The sequence below is a fragment of the Calonectris borealis genome, chromosome 15, assembly GCF_964195595.1.
Source record: "Calonectris borealis chromosome 15, bCalBor7.hap1.2, whole genome shotgun sequence".
Classification (NCBI taxonomy): domain Eukaryota; kingdom Metazoa; phylum Chordata; class Aves; order Procellariiformes; family Procellariidae; genus Calonectris; species Calonectris borealis.
The window spans coordinates 18527608-18548595 of record NC_134326.1 but is presented as its reverse complement, the minus strand read 5'-3'; the positions used below and the strand labels follow the sequence as shown (position 1 = coordinate 18548595).

At 48.2% G+C, this 20988-nt stretch overlaps 1 protein-coding gene across 6 annotated transcripts in view; it reads right to left on the bottom strand.

Annotated features, from left to right (window-relative positions):
- Window positions 1-20988, bottom strand: part of SEPTIN8 (septin 8) — a 47787-nt gene that overhangs the window by 13509 nt on the left and 13290 nt on the right. For 3 of the 6 annotated variants that reach the window (XM_075164511.1, XM_075164506.1, XM_075164508.1), the window contains exons 2-9: window positions 16312-16426; window positions 13071-13266; window positions 12214-12394; window positions 6378-6539; window positions 4799-4895; window positions 4286-4454; window positions 3897-4029; window positions 2930-3120 (exon numbers count right to left, since the gene is read on the bottom strand). In XM_075164511.1, the coding sequence (XP_075020612.1) occupies window positions 2930-3120; window positions 3897-4029; window positions 4286-4454; window positions 4799-4895; window positions 6378-6539; window positions 12214-12394; window positions 13071-13266; window positions 16312-16426 (1244 nt within the window). Of the gene's footprint in view, window positions 1-2929; window positions 3121-3896; window positions 4030-4285; window positions 4455-4798; window positions 4896-6377; window positions 6540-12213; window positions 12401-13070; window positions 13267-16311; window positions 16427-20988 lie in introns of all 6 variants that reach the window. The other 3 variants (XM_075164507.1, XM_075164509.1, XM_075164512.1) reach the window with 1 other exon arrangement.

Below are 20988 nucleotides of genomic sequence, written 5' to 3'. Positions count from 1 at the left end.
GAAAGCATGAATTAAAGTTATGAAAATTAAACAAAAGCAAAATGTAGTGAAATATGTTAAAAAAAAAAAAAAACAAAAAAAAGAAGAGAAGGGCAAATGCTGCTCAGGCATCTGAAGACTCACAGACACGAGCAACCCCCCGGCACGCTGAGCACCGCGCCACAGAGCACGACCTGCTTGGCAGCTGCAGGCACAAAAGAGAATCTCAGCACAAACACTTTCTCCCCCTCGACACCTGCAATTCTTCCATCTCCATTTTTTACTTATTAAAGCTACTAAAAACGCTGTGTTGAAACAGAGGACGATAAAAGGTTCAACTAGCTCTCCTAAAAATTGAAACAAGAAAAAGCACCCCCTCCCCAAGCACGCAAACACTCCCAGTTCCTGCAAGGTCCCAACATCTTGCCCAGAAGCCCAGGACATGCCTCCACTCACGTCCCCATCCCCGGGGAGCGGCGGGGGCTCCCCCGGCAGCGATGAGCCCCTGGCATCCTCTGGGTCCCGCTTCCCTTGCGCTGCCGCGGGTGGGCACCCGCCCCCGTGCAAGCAGAGTGCAAACCCCGAGCTAATATTACACTCGGCTCTGTAAAGCACCAGCTCCTCCTTTACCAAAGCCACGGGCACAGCCTGAACCCTGCGCGCTGCTGGGGGAAGCCTTGCCGCCGGTCCCGGGGGAGGACGCTGCCTGCCACCAGCTCCCCAAATCCCAGCTGCCTTCCAGTCCGGTTCGGTTGCAAGATCTCGGTAAGAAAGTTGGCAAAGACATTCCTGCAGCTTGCTTGGGAATACTCAGATCCTCTTAATGCCCATGTGGTCTGTGGGGTTAACATCAAACTGACCGCCTGGGATGCAGTGGGATGGGTTAGGGCTGTGCTCTCTGACACACAGGTTTCACAAGACCCCCGGGTCCTTTTGATGACTCCCAGATGAAGAGGGGGTCTGGGAAGACAGGTCACTGGCAAGGCATGGGGAGGTACTTTCCTTTGAATTTTTTATTACAAATTTCATTATCCTGCTTGAGCAGAAACCCCCAAATACCAAATGAACTAGCTCACAGGTTTGCAAAAAAAACCTCCCAAAACCCAATCCAAAACCACTTCCTCTACCTGATTAATTAATTTTATTCCTGGTGGTGTCAGTGCACCTCCTCCAGCCGTGCTCTGGAGCTGAAGATATCCCCCCAGCCCCAGCACCACACGGGGGTCCCCAGCACCACACGGGGGTCCACAGCGCGCAGAGCACACGCTGTGGGTGCCCCTCGGTGCTTCGTACGCCGCCCGAGCTGCCTTCTCCTGGCCCCGCTTCTAACCATGGCTAGTTTCTAATCGCCACCCAGAAGAGGAAGAGCATCTGGACTCATGTCTGTAGGTGGGCTAAAACCAGCAAAGCGCAGGAAACCTATTTCTATCGCAGACAGATGGAGCGGAGGGGAAGCTGCAGCATTTCCGCCTGGCCAGCGCACACAGTACATCACCACCGGAGCATCCCAGCAACCGGCATCGCTCACGCGAGTTAACAGCATGTGGCTCGGCATGCTCACCTTCTTCAAAGCAGACCTGGGCCCCAGGCTGCCACAGTATTCAGCCCCTAACTCACGTGTGAGTTTAGCTGGATTAAACTCTATTTTCAGCAAAATATTTTACAAAGCATTTCGGACTCTGTGCATGAGGTGGGACGTGCCCAGAGCGTGCTGAGAGGTCTACAGAAGAGAGTGCTTTAGTTTAGTTATAACACCACTATATTTACATTCCAAGGAAATACGGTAAATAATACGCACTGTTATCTTCCATAGGAAGAAACAAATTACTAGCATGTGAGTACGCAGAGTGAGCTTCTCTAGTGCTGCAGTTCACAGCAGAGAAATGACAGAGCACAAGATCTCATCAGCAACATGAAGCCGAATGTTGTGCTGTCAAGAGCAAACTTGGGTGTTGCTACTCTCTATGGTCTTTTTTTTCTTCTCATCATTAAAAAGCTCAGAAAGCATTGCCACCAGCCTGTTCTGGATTTGACAGAATGCAGTTCAGACTCTTAAGCTTCTTCACGCAAGGGGAAGTAAAAAATGCTGGAATAACAGAATTACCAGCTTGCATGATGGCACTTCTCATTTTGCTCTCTAGCCAGAGACTGGCTTGAATGGAAGCAGGGACCACCCCCCCACGCCCTTTCTTCTTAAACCTGTTTGCCCCATTCCTGCTCTATCATTACACAACCAGGCAGCTGAAAGAGCATGCCCTCGCTCCACACTCTTGCTGGCTTCAGCAATGTCAATTAACTTGCAGCAAGCTAAGATAAGAATTCTGCCTTTAGGGGAAAAGGGCTTTCTCATAAGCAGAACTGTGTCTTGGAGCCTTATTTCACACGGAGCCCTAATGAATTTCCAATGCACCTTCACTCTAAGCTGCTGCTTCCTTCTTTACAGCTCTGCCTCTAAAAATAAAGTAAGAACGCTCTCCAAAGAAGGCCCCAAGCCTACAGATCACAGTGAGGTAGTGCATGACGGGGGACCTCATCTGTAAGACATTACAACTGTGTCAAGAATGTCCCCACTCCTCTCTGCTGGGGAGAAGATACAGCTTATTTCTGGTCACCTTCCCATCTGCCTCCAGGAGCAGATGGCTCACAGGACCACTTGAGCTGGGTGTCACAGAGAAAGGGCAAACCCCACGGGACTCTCAGCCTTTAGGGGATGGCCCCAAATTGCAAATCCCTCCCACCTGCAGCCACCACAGCTTCCTCAGGGCAGTGCCTGGGCACAGGTGGACCCCATCTCTCCTCTACAGCAAAGAGTCAGAAGGGTAGGAATTTGGATTCCAAAATCCTCTTTTCCATTTGCTGCCCAATTTCCAATCGACCAAACATTAAAGCGTTTGAGCAGACACCCAGTTTCCCAGCGGCAGAGGAGAAAGACTCAAGTTCAGTCACTTACTTTTTCTTGTCTTTGTCCTTCTTCAGCGGTTGCTGTGAGGTAGCCTGCAAGGATTGGGACTGCAAGGTTTCCACTGCTACTTTCCGCCTGTTGAAGGCATTCATCTCTTCCTCCAGCTCCCTCCTCTTCTCCTCCACCTTCCTTTTCTCTTCCTGGTGTATCCTTTTTAAGTGCTCAAATTTCTCATGCAGCTGGTAGGAGACAGACCCTCTGAGCATCGCATCCAGCACGCCCATCAGGCTGCGCTCCCCCCACAGCCGCAGTCACACCTCCCGCACGATTCCCACCACCCCACAGAGACCGACCTGGCGGGGCACGGCAGCCAGTGTCCCTGCACCCTGCAGGCCCCTCGGCAGAGCTGACCTCTGGGCAATCACAGCCTCTTCACCAAAAGCAGCGAAGACACAATAAATTCAGCTCTGCCTGAGACCCCGTATCAAATAAGTGGATAAGCGCGCTGTGGATCTCAGCTCAGTCTGCAGCCCTGCAAGGGGGCTGTGGACACTCTGGGCTCTTTCGTTTCTCACTAGTTTTGAAGATGGTCCATTTATTTCCACCCCAGTCACGGCAGCTGCCCGTGGCCTCATGCCACTGACCTGGGGGACTCCAGCCCAGCTGCCCCCTTTACTCTGCTGTCCAGTGAGCCTCCAGGGGTGAAGTCTATCTGACATGGATGCTCACCAAAACGTCCTACATTGCCCTTCACTCACCAAGCAGCAGCCAAGTCTCCTACACACTGGATGGGGAAGACTCTTGTTTGAGACACCTAAACCAGTGATGCTGTTTTGAAAACATTACCCCGTGTCCCCTTCTCTGAGTGGGGGAAGGTGTGTGTGTGTGTTTGTGCTTTGGCTGCTGAGGTCTGCTCAAGAGCTACATGTACTTTCCAGGATTCACACGTTGCCCAGACCCAGATCCTATGCTGGCTGCATTTTGGGCTCTTCTCATAGGTTTTTGGCACACCCACCTCTCTCTCCTTCTCCTTCAGCTCTGCCTCCGTCTCCTTGACTTTGTTAACAAACATTTGTCTCATTTCTTCCTCTTTCTTCTGGAGCTCGCCCAAGAACTCTTTCCTTTTGGTCTCATATGTTTCTTGGAGGCTGGGGAAAAAAGCAAATGAAATGCAGACTCTTTGGACACCAATGAGTTAGGGATGGGGAAATGCACGCCTGTCCGCATTGCTTAAAGACAAACAGGCAGGGAAGGGAACACCACCAAAGTCAGCTGCAAAGTTCAAACCCAGTGCTAGTATTTTCCAGCCCAGCATTGTGTACACCACCCACAAACCTCCCATTTTTTGGGGTGTCGGTACTAAACTATTGCTCTAAATTGATGCTAGATGTGAAGGCCACTCACCTGAAGGGCTGGCTGTCTGGATCCGTGTCCTTGAAGCCCATCTCTTCCAGTTTGCACCTCCTGTACAGCTCATAGTGGCGGGTGTGAGTCTGTTCCCGAAGATCCTCCATGTTGACTCGAATCAGCATTTCCCGCAGTTTCACAAAGTCACAGTGACTTTCATTCTCAACTGATGGAAGCAAAGGGAGAAGTCAGCAAACTGCACACATGGTGGGGGAGCACGATGCACATACAGATTAACTCCAGAGATCCCCCCTCCCAAGGACCTCTCCCTGTTGTCCCGCACAGGGCACAACACAGCCCCTTGGATGCAGGGATTCCCGTTGACCATTACTACCTGCCGGTAGGAATGGGAATTCAAAGGAAAGATTGGCCAACCCACAAAAGGCTGCACAGGACATTTCTGCATCGTTTAGGACAGGGCACCTTCATGCACACGCGCTGGCGGGAGGGCAGAGCTGGAGAGGGGTGCCAGGGTGGTTTGTGGTGGGTGCCCGGCTCGCAGCACTTTACCTTGCACCACTCCCCACGGGTACTGCCGAGCTCTCACCAGCTTGTTCCCAACTTTCACCTCCTCCGTGCTGCCGACCACAGCGAAGGGCAGATGAGCCTGAAACAGAGCCAGGGCCAGGGACTCAGTGCATGGGCTAACCCCTCACAGATCAGCCTGACCATTAGATCCCCCTCACCCAGGCACAGGATCTACTTCAAAAAGTCCTTCCTCTGAAGCTATCAATCTCCAATACTCGGAGCAGTCTCGAGTATGAACTGGGATATTACAACAGAGAGCAGCGTAAGGCCATAGCACAGCTTACTAGGAATGCTGCCTGGACTGAACTAGATGGGGAAATATTGTAGGAACGCCATGATCATTACTGATCTCCCTCTACCCATTTGTCAGGTTGTTCTTGCAGCTGTAGTCTCTCCACACGCCAAGAGCAGGGCACTCACTGCCTTGCAGAAAGCACGAGCGAAGACATCCGTAAACAGGCCTTGGCACAGCAGTTTGTGTGTGGGCACTGGAAGGGACATGTGCAGGATACAACATGCGCTCACTGCTCTCCAAGTCTGCAAAGCATCAAGCGCAGTAAGGAAGCAGGGCACCGTCCTCAAGCATTGCAGGAGAGGAGCCACGAGCAGGCGCTTCAGTATGACGAGGTTGACAAAATCCTTCACATTTAGGAGGAAATGGATCCAGAAGTGTGGAACTGGTAGAGAAGCGGCCAACAATATTTTCATTGGGGGAATCGGGGGGGAAAAAAAAGAAAAACCAAGTGTGGCTCCCATTTTTCTCCCCAATGCACACAGTTTGTGATTATTCTAAAAAGAGTGCATCCTACAGATTTTTCATGAATTCAGAAAAAAAGCACTATTATAGTGAAAACACATATCTAGTTGACCCAGAAATCAATTGACCGTTGAAAGTTTAAAAAAAAAAAAAAACAAACAACAGGGGTGGTGGTGGTGAAAAAAAAATAAAGCATGTAATCAAAAACAGCTATGCAGGAAAATGTTCACTTCGATGAGAAAGCTACTTTTTATTTAAAAAAAATTAACATGGAAACATTTCAGCTGTTTCTACTGCAATAGGTATACTCTGATATAGGAGACAGGAAACTTGAAAGTGTTTTGCATGTGCTTCAGCCACGTTTGAATTTGATCTTTGAATTTCAAAAAAGACAAAATAGAGTCTAAAAATTTTTCTTCTTTATTTTATATTGGGTTTTCTCTGCTTAGCCTCCTTAAGTCAGAAGGCTAATGTAAATCTTAACTGTAAAATTTTTATTCAAAGTTCCTCGCTCCTCAAATGGAAAGTAGCCTAAAAGCAGACAGAATTAATTTTGAAGAAAGTATTTTTCAAAAATTCAGTAAAAGAAATTTTAGAGCTGAGCTGAGTTTCTCCAGAGAGCCCACACATTTTAATTAATTCTGTATGTAACAGCCTTAGGCATCTGTCAGATCCACAGCTCAACTTTCAAACAGATTTAGCATCTGGACAATCCCAATGAAACTTGCCCTTCAAATGCATTTTTGTGCAATAATTTAATTTGTCACAACTTCTGGAGGCAATGCAATTGGCAGTGTTACTCACATTCATCACAGAGTTGATCTCAGCGACTGCTTCATCGTCTGTGGGGAACTGATAGATCTGCACGCCATTGCTAACCAGCTCACTCATTATCTTTATCTTGAACTTGTGCAACTCGCTCTTGGAGATGGTGTCTGCTTTGGCAATAATTGGGATGATGTTCACCTACAGCAGGAGGAAGGAAGGAAAAATAACCAGGTGAGCAGCAATCAGGCAAGCAGCTCTGTCGGGAGCCTGGGTGCCTGCGGGGTGGCCTGGGTCCTACCCGGGTAGCTGCTTTACATTTCGTAAAACCACAAAGGTGCTACGTTTTGCATGTGAGCTGCAGCACAAGCCCAGCTGAACACTAGAGGGAAGAGTTTTCCATGACTAATTTAAGCTACAAGACTTCCAGATAAACCAAAGACAAACACCCTGCAATAAATACACGACGAGATCAAAGCCTCTGCTCTTGCCTATGTATTTTGTTACACACTTTGAGGGAGGCAGAGACAGCATAACTGTCACATCTGGAGTTATCACCTATCCGCTTCTGGCTGTGCTGACAAACCGTTTTAGAAGACAAGCGCAAGGATGAAACGCTGCAGCGAGCTGATGTGAAGCCTTCCCGTGCTTAAGCAGAAAGAGCAGGGACTCCTCAGACGCTTTCACAGCGGCTGCGGATCCTTCCCGAGGACTCCCTGAGCCTCTCCGTGAGGATCACAATGCAGGCGTGCTGTGCGGATTACACGGACCACCTGGGAAAGGTGCAGGGTGCCATACAGCAGACAGGAGATTTGTTTTCATGCTGTTGTTGCTCAGCTTTGGCTTCGCATCAGCAGTCACCAAGCACAATACCCTGCGCAGCTTCATCAACCCAGGTTTCAAAGCCACCCGCAATCTGCAGGGTGGGGAGGTCCCCCCGTGCCCGGTACATACCAAGATCGAGAGCAAACGAGGGCCACATCTCACATCCTTCAGGAGGAATGTGGTTCACTACGGCCCCATGCTTGGGAGAGCTACAGCAGGGCAGGATCTGTCACAGGAACCTCTATTAAATAATGCTGCTATGCCCGGAAAAGCCAAGTGCAATACTGCAAACCACTGCTTAAACAAACAACAACAAAACTCATCTGTCTGAACACCAGCCAAATTCAGAGCAGTAAAACAGAAGAATTCAGACAAGTGAGGGGAAAGTCTGATTTGCCATCTAACATTTCCCAAGAGCCAATGCTTTCTGTCCTACAGAGCAGGAATTCCTAACAGCCATTTGGTCTCCAATGGGTGCCCATTAAAATAAATGGTCTTGCTTCCCCAGCTCAAGTTCTCTTTGTCGCTCAGTGTTTTTTTCCATACTTATTTTTTCTCTCCCTCTCTGTTTTAGCACTAAATAACAAGAGCATTTACTCGCTCCAAAAGAAAATAGTCTTAACTTGCTCATTGCAAATTAATCTGAGAGGATAAATTCCTTATTTTTCTCAGCCACTGATCTGGTCTCTTTTACCAAGGACCACAAACCAACACAGAACAAGGTCTGCTGGTCTCACTCCACTCCTCAGCAGGTCAATGTCCTCATTACAAAGGTAAAAAGAGCCGTGACCACAGCTGGGTGTCTCGCTGACCTGCTAAGAGCTGAGGAGGCTTGGATCCACTATTTCACTCAGAAAAAGGGTCAGCTCAGGGCTCAGGTACCACCTGCTCAGGAGCAGTATCTGCGAGGGGAAAGGCACTGCCAGGGAGCTGCTGTGTGCAGGGCTTCGTGCTCTCCATTCAGCCAGGCACGCTGGCAAACCAGCACAAGAGGTGATTTTAGCCCATTTTCAGTTGGGCTAAGCAATTCCCCCTACTCTTCTTCCAAAAAGCACCAGCTCAGCTCTGCTTACAGCGAGGCAAGAGGTGCAGAGTCTGGAGCTTGGCACGGCTTCCCCAGCAGCAGGAGAAGGCAGGCTCTGTGGTCACAGCTGCTGCTCCGGCAGCACGCAGAGAAGGTGCAAACTGAGGTTGGTTCAAGTCCCCTCCAACCAGGTTCCTCACGCTTTGAAAAGGCCACTCAGTCAGCACCTGCTGTCACAGAGTTCAAAACCCAAAAGCGTTTTTATAAGTTGTCGTATTTCTAGTAATCAATAGCCAACATCAATACTGTGGAGTCCTGGAAATGGCATGGGGTGTATCTCCCTCCTTCTCTCTTCTTCCCTTGTGAGTTCTTTAATTTTTAAAAATTATTACTGTTTTTATTTTGATTTCATGCATGCCTTGGAAACCCACAAGCTGCAATCCCACGGTTAACAAGTGATACCCAGAGCACCATACAATTATCTTCCTGGTTTCCTTTCTCTGATTTTGAGCACTGGCACCCAAAAGCTATCTAACTCTAGAATGAGCTCATCCCTTTATAATAAGGAGAAAGGACGGAAAAGTTTGGACACAAGAAACAAATGAGATATGAGATGCTACCGAACCGAACTGCATGTCTAATCCTGCCTCCTACAGCACCTTCCACACATCCATTTCTATGCGAAGGCCACAGTACATGGCACAGAGGTTAGTGCCAAATAAACCGATACACAACTAGCTAGAGAAGAAAAGTCACCTCTCCTCTCCTTCAGGTTTTAAAAACCCAACAAAAGGAAGTGATGCCAGAACCGTGCGAGGTTTCTCTCCCCACCCTTACTTTTACACAAATAACCTTTACTTTCGGTTGCAGGCAAAATCCCAGAGCAACATTCTTATATCTCATGGTGGAAAAGCAATATTCTCTATTTAAAGATGTTGTAATAAAATCATGATGTTAACTACTGGAGTGTCATCCCACTGAATGTGACAGGCGTGCAGCGTTCCCTTGACTGTCAGTCCATGTGCTGAAAGTCTTTGCTGGAGTTGGAATTACGGCCAGAGGAAGTCTGTGCTTCAGACAAGACAGTGAACTCGCATGCGCACACATAAAATGCACCTCCTTCTCAAGTCATTCTGACCACAGAGTTATTTCTCATCTCCAAAAATAAAACTTAGAAGAACATGCTGAAATAAGTCAGTTGGTAGAAAATAATTTTGCTAATATAATAAGGCTACATGCATTTTCACCCTGTGAAACACAGCTGGGTTTTTCCCCCGTCTCCAAAGTGTTCCCAAATGCAAGTCCCGGTGAAGCCAACAGGCAAATCCTACCTTGGAAACCAAACAGCAGAGGCACAAACTGGCCTGAAGCGTCCCTACCGGCCAGTGACCCGCCTCGCATGTGTCAGCTCACGAAGGGCAAGCAATTAGCCACAGCTCGTAAACAGCACACGCTGGCTGGAAACCATCCAGGGACAACAACCAGGGAGCCCCGGGATGCCCATGGCAGCACACAGCTGCGCCTTCACTTTCCAGGGCAGGACTGTGGTTTAAATCACCTTCTCATCTGATAGAGATACAATTTTATTTATCTCCTCCTTTTCCCGGGTTAAACCCAATGGGAAGCCAACCCCTGCCCAGGTCATACGTGCTTTCCACCTACCAGCCAGCCACATTTCATCTACCTAGAACCACTTCTGAAGATGCTTCTAGCTCTCTGGCTGTAATTAAATACCCTAGACAACAGCTGGCCATGAGCTCAGCCAAACAAATATTGTATTACAGTACAATGGAAGATTTTGTTTACAAAACAGCTTTACCCAGAAGGGATTTTGTAAACTTTACACTAAAAGCAAGATTCATTATTGAAATCATCACACAGATTCAAAAGCCTGCCCAACACCCGATGCCATGCCACCACTGGTGTGCTAAAGTAAAGGCGTAACTGAGCCAGGTTCCTAAAAACCCTTGTTAAACTAGTCCCAGAGGCTGAGCCAGGAGAGCACGCAGCAAAGCACTGTCTCCGATACACCTTTCGTCTCCATGGGCTCCATTCTTCAACTGTAAAACAGGGGCCGCCAGCCACGTAAAGCTTCCCAAGAGGAAAGCCAGGTTTAGGTGTGCTCACACGGCTGCAGACGTGAGTCAGTGCACATCACCTCCCTGCTCAGCCACGGTAACCACTCGCTGTCACCAGTCTGGAGCAGATAGAAAGACACCCCACCTCACTCTGCCCACACGCTGGCCCCCAAGCACAAATGGTTCATGTGTACTGGGAAAGGGGCACAGAGCTGTCATGCACAAATCTTTAAGGAACGTCTGGAAAGCACCTTGATGTCCTGGAATGACACCGATGCAGAAATGCAACATAAACTCCTGACATCCAGAAAATATCAATGGTCTCTACTTGCTTATTCATTTCCACGTGCCTGCTCGTGTGAGGCCACCACACCATGAAATCCAAGACGTTCTCACATTGTGGTAAGAAGGGAGATCAGAGGCAAAGGGATAAAATTACTTCAAACAGGACTATTTAAGTGGAAGTTTAGAAATATAAAAAGCTTGCGTGTGCACAAATTTCTCATCTCTGCACAAGTACAAAGGATTTATTTTGGTACTACCCAAGGACCACATTAAAGGCAGCCACGGGGAGATGTGAAAAGTAGGGAATGCAGAAGGAAAGGAAGAGAAAAGCTTTGTGGGACCACCAGCACCAAGGGGAATCGTGCAAAAGCTTTCCTCCAAACATATTTCTGGGAACATGTAATGCTGGCATCGTGCCAAGAGACAAGAGTTTATTAAGGGAAAGTTTTTGGATTCCTGATGAAGTCAGTGTAACAGCCACCACGGTTACAAACACCCCACTGCAATGGGAAGCCAGTGCCTGCTCTGGAGCGGGGCCAAGGAAAAGCAGGCCAACAGCCCCGGGTGGTGAGGGCAAACAGCAGGGACTCCGCGAGGAGGAACTCTACCCACCAGGGAAGTCCAATAGAGCTGCACATGGACAACAGCCAGAGAAGAGAGCATTCCCTCAATGTAATCCAGGGGATTCCAGGGGATCCCCAGCTACTGCAGGGTCTCAGCTGCCTTGCCTGCCCCCTCTGCAGACTGATCAGCATCTGCCATCTGAAAGGAACCACCTTGCTGCTAAAATACTGCTCTGAAAGATAGGAAATTCTTGCAAAGAAGAGATGCTGCTGTCACTAGTGACCTTTGAAGCCTCCTGCAGCTCCCTGGAAGCCAGCTGGAACAACCAAAAGTGTGTCAGAAATCTCCTCCGAGCTGCAGGAATATCAGCAGTAACCCGTTAAGTAACCCACTGCCCCCTAAGGCGGTAACAGTTTACGCACAAAGAAGCAACCCCCAGCTAGACCCTCTCACGACCCACTTTTGGGATTCCTATGATCGTGAGAATTTCTCACCATATTTACATTTTCAGAAGATATTGTGATCATCCAGCACTACCAGCAGTGACAGCTCACGCACTCCCTGTGCGCCAGCACGCACAGCCAACGCTTCTCTTCAGCCCTTGTCTCCTCTGTACTGACCACCACCTTAGGACATCTACAGTTTTGGTTGCTTTCAGCCCCTCTGTCCCTGCTGACAGGTCAAGACAGCAGAGGTGGCTCCGCAGTTGCCACAATTCAACTGCAGGAGCTGGAACACATCCTTACCTGCACACCTGTAAAGAAGAGCTAATAAAGATGCAGCTGATGGCTTTGATAAATATGAACTAATCTGGGTAAGGTTCTTACAGTGATGAACACTCCAGACTTCACACAGCTAGCTGGAAAACAGGTTTTTCACCTGGTATTTTTCAGGAAAGCCAGTGAAAAAAAAAAGCACAGGACCTCAGCAACCCACCAGAGCAGACTAAGTTTTACCAGAGTCCTAAAAACAGCTCAGCTAACATGCAGGAAGGAGTCCAGCACTTACACGGAAGGAACAGAGACTTCCACATGACAATCAATATTAACAGAAGGATCACCACTTCCAGAAAGAGGGACCATGGTCTCCAATCCCTTACCTTGCTGTCCAGCTTCTTCATTGTCACCAGGTCCAAGGACTTGAGCGAGTGCCCAGTTGGAGTGATGAAGTACAGACAGACGTGAATCCTCGTGTCATGATAGTTGAAGAGAGATCGGCGGATTTTCAGCTCTTCTTGCAAATAGTTTTCAAACTGCGTATCAATGTACTCAACTATCGGCCTGTAACTAAAACCATACCATTAGCAACCCAGATACTGGAGCTCAAAATTAAACAGTTTGAAGGCTAAGTTCTCCTAGACATACCATGGTATCATTTTAAAAGTAGTTATAAGACTCAAACAATTTAGCCTTACAACAGGAAAAGTGTGGTATTTACACACAGACCTTATAATCCAAAGGTTGCTGGAGTCTCCTGAGGCTGCATTGCAAAGTCTAAGGACAGTGGAGCATGGAAAGACGACAACTTCCACAGGTCAAACTTTGCCCCTTTGCCAGGGCTGAGCCATCTGGCTGTAGCAATGCAACATGACCACGGAGAGACCTTGGAAAAAGCCTTTACCTGGGGCTTGAACAAGATGTCTGTGTAATTAAATGAGACAGGTCCAGAGACACCGATCACTGCCAGATAATTCCCAACCCTGCACTGAGGACAGCTTGTTAACTGCTCACGCTCCTAGAGGATACCATTCTCTGCTGGAAAGACCTCCTATGACCTCTCTTTTTGGGTCCTCACCCAACTCCCTCCACAATTAGTCCCCAGAACCAGAGCCACTGCAGGGCTATTAACAGAAACACAGACATCTTCTCTGCAACACTGCAAGCAGGACTGCAGGCAGTTCATATCTAAGCATCACAGGCAAGCCCAGAAATGCCAAGCAGATGGCACGAGACCTGCCTTTCATCTTTATTTATCTGATCCCCAAATCCAACCGCATCCACAATTGTTAGCTTCAGGTGGACGTTGCTCTCCTGGAGGTCGTAGGTCCGTGGCCGCAAGCGAACCGCGCTCTCATAGTGACTGGCTTCCTCTGTCTCGAACGTGGTATTGAAGAGGGTATTCATTAGTGTGGATTTCCCAATGCCGGTCTCACCTAGGAAGGAAAAGTCATCAGCTCACTGCAGCATGAATTTGTCACAGGTACTTCAAGAACGTTAATCACAGAGCAGAACTAAATTATACTGTGAAAGGTTACTACAAATTGCTTGTGGACAGACATATAATTGTCATAAAGGTAACTGCATACTTGAAAGCCTCCCATGCTTAATGCAAAGCTAACACAGAGCACTTTGGTCTCATCTCCCCAGCGAGAATCATACAGCACAGCAAAACACACTCTTTTCCCCTCCATGCACCCTGACTTTGCTCGGGATCCTGCACCAGAGAAGCAGGTGACAGCACAATTTTAGTGGAGTCTTTTGAGTCTTCAGATGAGATGGAGTAAAACTCAGCTGCTCCTACTGACAAGGACTATTTGGCTCAGTTGTTGGCTGTCCCAAAAACAGCGATAGTTCCAGGTAACACTGTGGATCAGCACAAAGCGATGGGTGTTTGGTGTGCTGTGGAGGGGACAGGGAAGCCTAACAATAAGGTTTCCTCTCGCTCCTTTCTGTGAGATTTCCAACTTTAACAGGCTTCTCTACCACTTTCTCTCTTTGCTTTCTCTTGCCATTAAAGTCTCTGGGGACCTGCCTTTTTTGAGAGTGGAGATCCCTGTGAGGAGGGAATCTGGGTGCCTATTTCAGTGCAGAGAAGCAGGCAGACAGCTCTGGACCTGCTAGGACAACTTGCCATCAGACTGAAAATCTCTTTTCACAGCAGAAAAGACACTGGATGAAGGTTTCGTGATTTCGGTGCGCAGCTGAACTTTGGTCTGCCTGGAAGCCTTAAAGCAGCTTGTCCCTCTTCCACAGCCTCAACCCTGTAGTCCCACATGTCCCATTAATAACTGTCAGAGGACTAAAGCCCGTTCTGCTGTAACCCTTTCCCCCTCCGTCCACACAGCAGCTACACCAGAGTCAGCTCTGTGGCTCTTTTACTGTACCCTCTGAAAAGCACCGCAAGCTCCACACAAGGCACTCGGTGAGCTGCTGAGCACTGAAGCAGGGCACTTCCAAGGCATCTTCATCTATCTAGAAAAAATTCTGCCAACTTGAACCTCTGAGATATGCAGAGGGAAAGAACATGGAGCGAAGAGGGAATGGCAGAGAAACTTGGTAGGGAGAGAACAGTTCTTGGAGAACCAGTAGGGGCAAGATTAGGAGAAGTTTCCCATCTGTAGCCCCCCTGTTCCAACAGCCATTGAGGGACACCTGGGATGCATCACAAACCAAGCTCCATCCCAGAATATTTGGCTCACAGGCTGTCTGTAAGCCAGAAAGGCTTTGAACTGCTGCTCCTGGTAGCTAAACAAGACTCTGATATTTTCCAGATTGGCCTACAAGGGGCCCCATTTAAACTCCTCATTCATTACACGCAGCCCTATTGGCCAAGGGAGCAGAGAGGGGCAAAATCCAAGGATTTTGCTCCCCGCTCATTTCCCAGGCAGTCCATCGTGCTACACCTTCGGCATAGACAGCCACTGCTTCTACTGAGCGCAGCCCCTCTCGCTGAACCCAGCCACCTCCGAGGAGCCCTACAGTGGACGCGCCGATGGGAGAGCGGGAGGGTGAGCAAGTTTCTGTTTGAGGGAGGTGCCATGCCTGCTGTCAAGGGGTTTGGGCTTTTTCCTTCTTCAAGCACTGCAGGTTCTGCTATTCACTGGAGAATAAATACCTCACGGTGCTCAAAATAGGACAGAGGCACATACCGCTTCCTACCAGCTGTGGCTAAGGGTTGTGCAAGGAAATAAGAACAGCCTGGTGCTCCAGATTAATTTGAAAGGAAAGTCATATGGAGAACTCACTACTGATGCAAGCCATGTTCTCCTGTTCAGTTATGGGCACAGTTGGGAGCAGGAACTGGCCAACAGCAGCACAGGGTTTTTTTTTTTCCTCCTGTCCAAAAAATTGCGGTAATTTTTTCTAGTGTGTCACAAATGGTATGGCCAGATAGGAATGCAGGAGTATCCATTCTGGTGTCCCCAAGAACGACACTAATTAAAAACATATTGCCCTCTGCTGCAATTACCCTTCTGCTAAGGAACAAGTCTATGAAGTTCAGCTGTGATTTCAGCCATGTTTTTTACTTGTGGTTTGGATACACAAAAGCAGCTTAGGTATGGCACAAGCATCTTGTACAAGTTGTCAGGGCTTCACTGCACAGTCTATACAGAGCCAGATTCTCCTTGGGCAGATCGAGGGCCAGGCAGGGAGTCTCTGGATGTATTTCTGCTGGTCTAGCAGGTTACAATACTTGAGACTTTATAAACAATATAAGAACCAGCCAAAGTAAAAATAATGCTTATCTCATCACTGGAAGGATTTGGTTTCTAGTACTCTAGCCAGCATCACCTGCTAGATCACATCAACACCAAAATTAAAAACCAAGAATATAATGAGGTTATTTTAAAGTCAGCCTCTCACACCTGCTCACAATCTTCAAGACAAATACTTTACAATCAATAAAAACAGGAACACTCCCTTTCCTGGCTCAGAGATGGTCATGTTTCAAGTCCTTTGACTCACCCTGTGAAAGCATCAACCAACTCAGATACAAACCTCTTATCCCTAGCTTTAAAGTGCAGGCTTACACTCAGAAATGACCAAGTTATCACCAGCAGCTCTCAGCTAACACATAGTGCCTCTGACTGCATCTACTTGGACACCGTATTCCCTGAGAAGCTGCTCATGCCAGCCACCCCACTTTGCATTTCCTCCCACCCCTCCTCACCGAAGGCAGAAAGTTGATATATTAAACCTTTTCCCAAAACTCTCTCTAATTTTGGGCAATGAGTCTCCAACAGTCACTTGTGAAAGTCCCAACTCAGAAGCACATCAAGCTCCAGAAAGCTCAAGTTCATTGAAATGATTATGGTGGAGTTGGTTTTTTTTTCTTCCCCCCAAAGAGTTAGGCATTTCTGACTTGCTTAAAGTCACTGCCGAGGCCCATGGTGCAGCAGGACACACAAGAAATCCTGGTCCCAACCTCACCGCGCTGACAGCTCAGCCCACGTCTGTTTGCAGAGGACCGTGCTCACCCACACAGAGGATGTTGAAGCTGAAGCCTTGTGTGACAGACTTGCTGACCAGCTGATCGGGGAGACTGTCGAAGCCGACATGGCCCCCCAGGGAAAGGTTCCTCTTCTCTTCATTCTGGTAAGGAGAAGAAGCCAGATTAGCAGAACTGCACTGAGATGGCAAGTCAGAGACGCGAGAGGAACCACCAAGCCCAAGAAATAACCAACCTCCCAGGCACGGCACCCCACCAACACAAACCCTAACGCTGCCCGCAAGAGCTTGTGTTTTGGCACGCCACAGCACAAACCCTCCGGCAGCTACCAACAACAGAAAAGAGAGGGAAAAATACTGATCTTAATGGGGAATTGGGAGAACTAAGCTACCAGGCTACAAAGAAAAGAAAACACTAGCACGAGCTCCAACTACATGCAGCTGGGAGAGATTAGCAAAGGAAAACCCACCACTGTGTCTTTTAGCACTCATTTCTCCATGTCCTTTTTTATTTTATTTTCTTAAACCCTCCAGCACTGAATTCAGCTCGACACACACTGCATCTTCCCCCAAGTATTTGATCGTTTTCCCTTTGCTATTGCCATAAGCAGCGTGGGCTTGTTCACTCACGCATCCAGGGGTGCTGGTCGCACAGGCAGGGTGAGGAACCCTCTTGCTTTACCATCTGTGACCACAGAGTTTTCCACCGTTTCTCTGCTGTTCCTGTTCCTGCCTCCCCCATATGCACTTTGTTCTTCCTTCTGTCTCCCTCCCCCAGAGGAGGACGAAGCTGATCACCTGTAGGAAGCTTTACTTAGAAACTAAGACAATAAAGATCCAAGGAGACAACAGATTTATGCCCTGTGTTATACAGAAAGGCAGCCCAGGTCAGCTGTAATTCCAGAAAATAAGATTTGACAGATGGGTCATTTCTGTTTCTAGTGGCTAAGAACAGCAGAGTTTGGATTTGCACGAATATTTCAGTGGATGTTGCCACCTCTCTACACAACTGAACAACACTGTCCGAACCCAGGGACCAGACCACCGCCCCTGCAGCCTCTCAAGCACTCTTACCCTTCCATGGAGAAGTAAGGATACAGGATTTCAGAGCATGATTCATTCATCCTCACAGTTTCTTTGGTAAATGACTCTGTTTTTCTTAATCACCAGCACACCATGGAAGATGGAGATGGAAAAAGTGTCTGCCCTTTGCCTGGCTCTGGTTCTTCTGTCTATCCCTGACAATTCAGACTTAAAGTCCCAGCACTAAGACAGACCGCGAGACAGGAGCATACCCTGAGAAGAGCCTAAGCTGGCTGTCAAACTTTAAATTAACTCAAGAGGAAAATAAAATAAATGACGTGATAAGCCTTGCGTATTGCTCTATGCCTGCAGTAAGATTGCTAAACAAAAGACGAACCTTTGTTCAGCTGCATCTCGAGTTAAAGCCTCCTTTAGTTCTGCCTTTGGTAGAACAAATATTCTCAGCTTTGTAAAATAAACCATTTAAATCACAAGAACAACTTGTGAACAGCTCCTATGCCTCATGTACAAACCTTGTGGCTGTCCTGCTTAGCATCTGTTACCAACTTTCAGATGATTTCAGCCCAGTGCTCCCCCAAAGGACTCCTCGGGCAGAAACACAACCAAATCGTAGCTGGGCTCCTGCGATCAATTCTGTTTCATCCCATCAGGATCGATCGCACTCGCTAACTAAGCGGAAACAGCAATCATTTAAAGTTTTCCTGTGGGAGAGACGGCATCAATTAAGGTTTTAAGGTGGCCAAGAGTTTAGGTGAATTAAAAAAGGCCCCTAAGACAGGGAAAACTCCAAGTTAAACTTTTTTCCGTTCATCTGTCACCACTCTGAGCTGCTAAAGCTCAGACTAACACCTCTGCAGGGACAGACCCCAACTGCAGGACGATTCCCCAGCACACAGGGAGAAAAGCCAGTCCGTGCTGATCCAGGCAGCCCAACGCTGAACCGCAGATCCGGCACGGGATGGTGCAACCACACCAGAAAGGGAAATTTGGACACAAGTGTGCTGGGAAAGGGCTCAGAGTTGTTTAGGTTTGGGTTTTGTTTTTTTTCCCCCTCTTAAGGAGGAGGGGACCGCCACAAGGTACAGAAAGTCACTGCATGGCTGAGACCTGGCATCAGCAGAGCTCGGGGGGCTTCCTCGGGCTCTCAGCCCCATCCCCTCAGCCCCCACTTCTCCTCTCCCCCTGCACCTTCGAGCCACCACCTCACAGAGCTTAAAATGCCAGTTTCCACCACTGCAATGCGGTGACAGCCAAGCAAGCCGTTCCCACAGAAAGTTACCGCGTTTGATGGTTACATTTTGCATCTTTTCATTTTAAATAATAAACAAAACCAAGGAAACAAAAACACAAACCAGAAGCCTGGGATGACATTTTGGATGGGAAATAAATAAAGGCTGCCGATGACTATGATTAGGCTGAGAGTGCCTGAGGCTGGGAGGAGGTTTCCAGGCAACAGGCAGCACCACTGCTCGGGATTTTAAAATAGGCTCCAGCTCGGCAAGGCTGCATTTTAAAATAGGCTCCAGCTAGGCAAGGCTGCATTGAGAACTCAGTCATGCTTCAGCCGGCGGAAACCCAAATGCGTTCACACAGGGCTTTCTTTTTCTCTTCTTTTTTTGGCGTTTAGTCGCTGTTTTTTACAGGGCAAGAATAACTTACTCAAAACTGCTCACCATCTCTTAAAGCTGCTAAACCAACGAGCCAATCTTCAGTGAAATATTTTTGTCAGTGACCTTGAAATGCACAGTTTCCTTTTATTTCTGTAAGCAGCAATAATAATCTGGTTCAAGTCCAAGACGCTGCTGATACCAAAGCAGAAAACCATTTGCTGTGCTTGCAATGCATTCAGCTGTCATTCAGCTTCCAAAGGGATTTTGCTATTGTTGCTGTGTTAGGACAAACAACAGCAACAACTGCTGGAAAGTAATAAGACTAAGAAAAGAAAGAAATTTAAAAAAAAAAGTTTTCTCGTTTTATTCTTTCCCTCCAATCCATTGAGCTTACAAACTTGACAGCCTTGCGAATACAAGCAATTTTTCTGCTCACTTGTGTTGTTTAGTGTGTTGACCTGCCCTGGAGAGGAACCCACCCACCACCCCGATGAGCAACCACCGGCACTTCTTCCTGCATCTACCTGCAACTGATTTGTGAGTCTCACCCGAATGACTAACCCTTCTGGCCAGCTCCCACCCACCCAGGCTAGCTCAAGGACAGCTTGACACAGTTCACCTGCTAGTAAAGACAACAAGGTCACACTCAAAATTGAATTCTTTCCAGCAGAAGGAGCCAGCCTGCAACACTCAGCATAAATAATCAGTCCACAATATAAATGCTGCAACAAACGAGGGCGGCAGTAATGCAGCAATGTAGGGTTTTCTTGTTGGTTTTGTTTTAAAAAAAAGCTAAGAATTTCAGCAGGACTTTTTCCGTGTTTGGTGCCAGCGATGCGACTGCCCTACAGGAGAGGAGCAGGCAGGTTACATGGCAGAGCTGGATGGGATCAGCCATGGCGAGAGCCAGGCAGAAACACAGCCCTGCCCTTTCCAGTTGCACTGGTCTCTGCAACACTCCCACCCTCTGCAACGCCCGATGAGAATTAGGGCCCTCATCTCACAGCCTGGAGAGACGACTCTCCTGCTTCTTACCAGACAAGACCCCATCCTGCAGCTGCAAATAACCATGAGCCAACCTTTCCTGAAGCCCATTTGATCATTTTGCAACATGATAATTAAGAGTTTGGGATGGCTCCGAGTGTGAACTCCCACCACAAACAGCAACTGCAGCCCTGAACATCACTTCTTGGGTCACTAATGGCATCCTATGATGGGCAGCTACCCGGGTTTTACTTGGAGCCTTTGAACACGCTCTTTGAAGATCTTCTGTGCCTTGAGCTGATCTTCAGGGCTTGAAGCAGAGAGACGAGGGGATAATTTGTATTTTGAATCTGGAATTTGGTGAGAAACCAAAGAGTCATCAGAAGGTCAGAGCAGTATTCATTAATCCAAGGTCCTTTAAACATTTTCACAGATGCTCTGGCCGGGCCAAGCAGCAGAGTCCGTCAAAGCAACAGGCGCAAAAATGGTATCTGGGGGCACAGCCATGGGAATGGGAAAAATCGATCTTTGGCTCTGCTTCAACAGCTACGTCACAGGACCCTTCTCCTGGCATGCAGCAGAAAGACAGATGTGCCCTTGGTAGCACAGATGGCCATATTTAGTTGAGCACCACAAGAACCAAAAAGAAACCTCTAAACATAGTGCTTCAAACCTGCTGTAAGGCACCAGCCACCCCGGCTCCCGGCCATGCTCCGCTGGAGGCTGGGGATGCACTTGGGATGCACGACGGCACGCTGGCCCATTCCTGCGGCCACACCTGCACGAAGCTGCCCAGGGAACCGAAAACAGCATTTCAAACCCACATCAGCTTCCTAAGCCCATCCACAGCAGGGTCCCACAAACCGTGCCATGCAGCAGGACCGCAGGGCTGGGAGGAAGCGGGGCAGCAACGCTGCGGGCAGCTGGCCACAAACCACATCCGTAGAAGATGATATATTAGTTGGCCCTTTATTGCAAGTGATACAAGAAAAGACAGAGAATCACAATCAGAGAAACCAAATCCAGATCCCTGTAGGAGGGTCAATTCAGTATTCACATACTAATTAG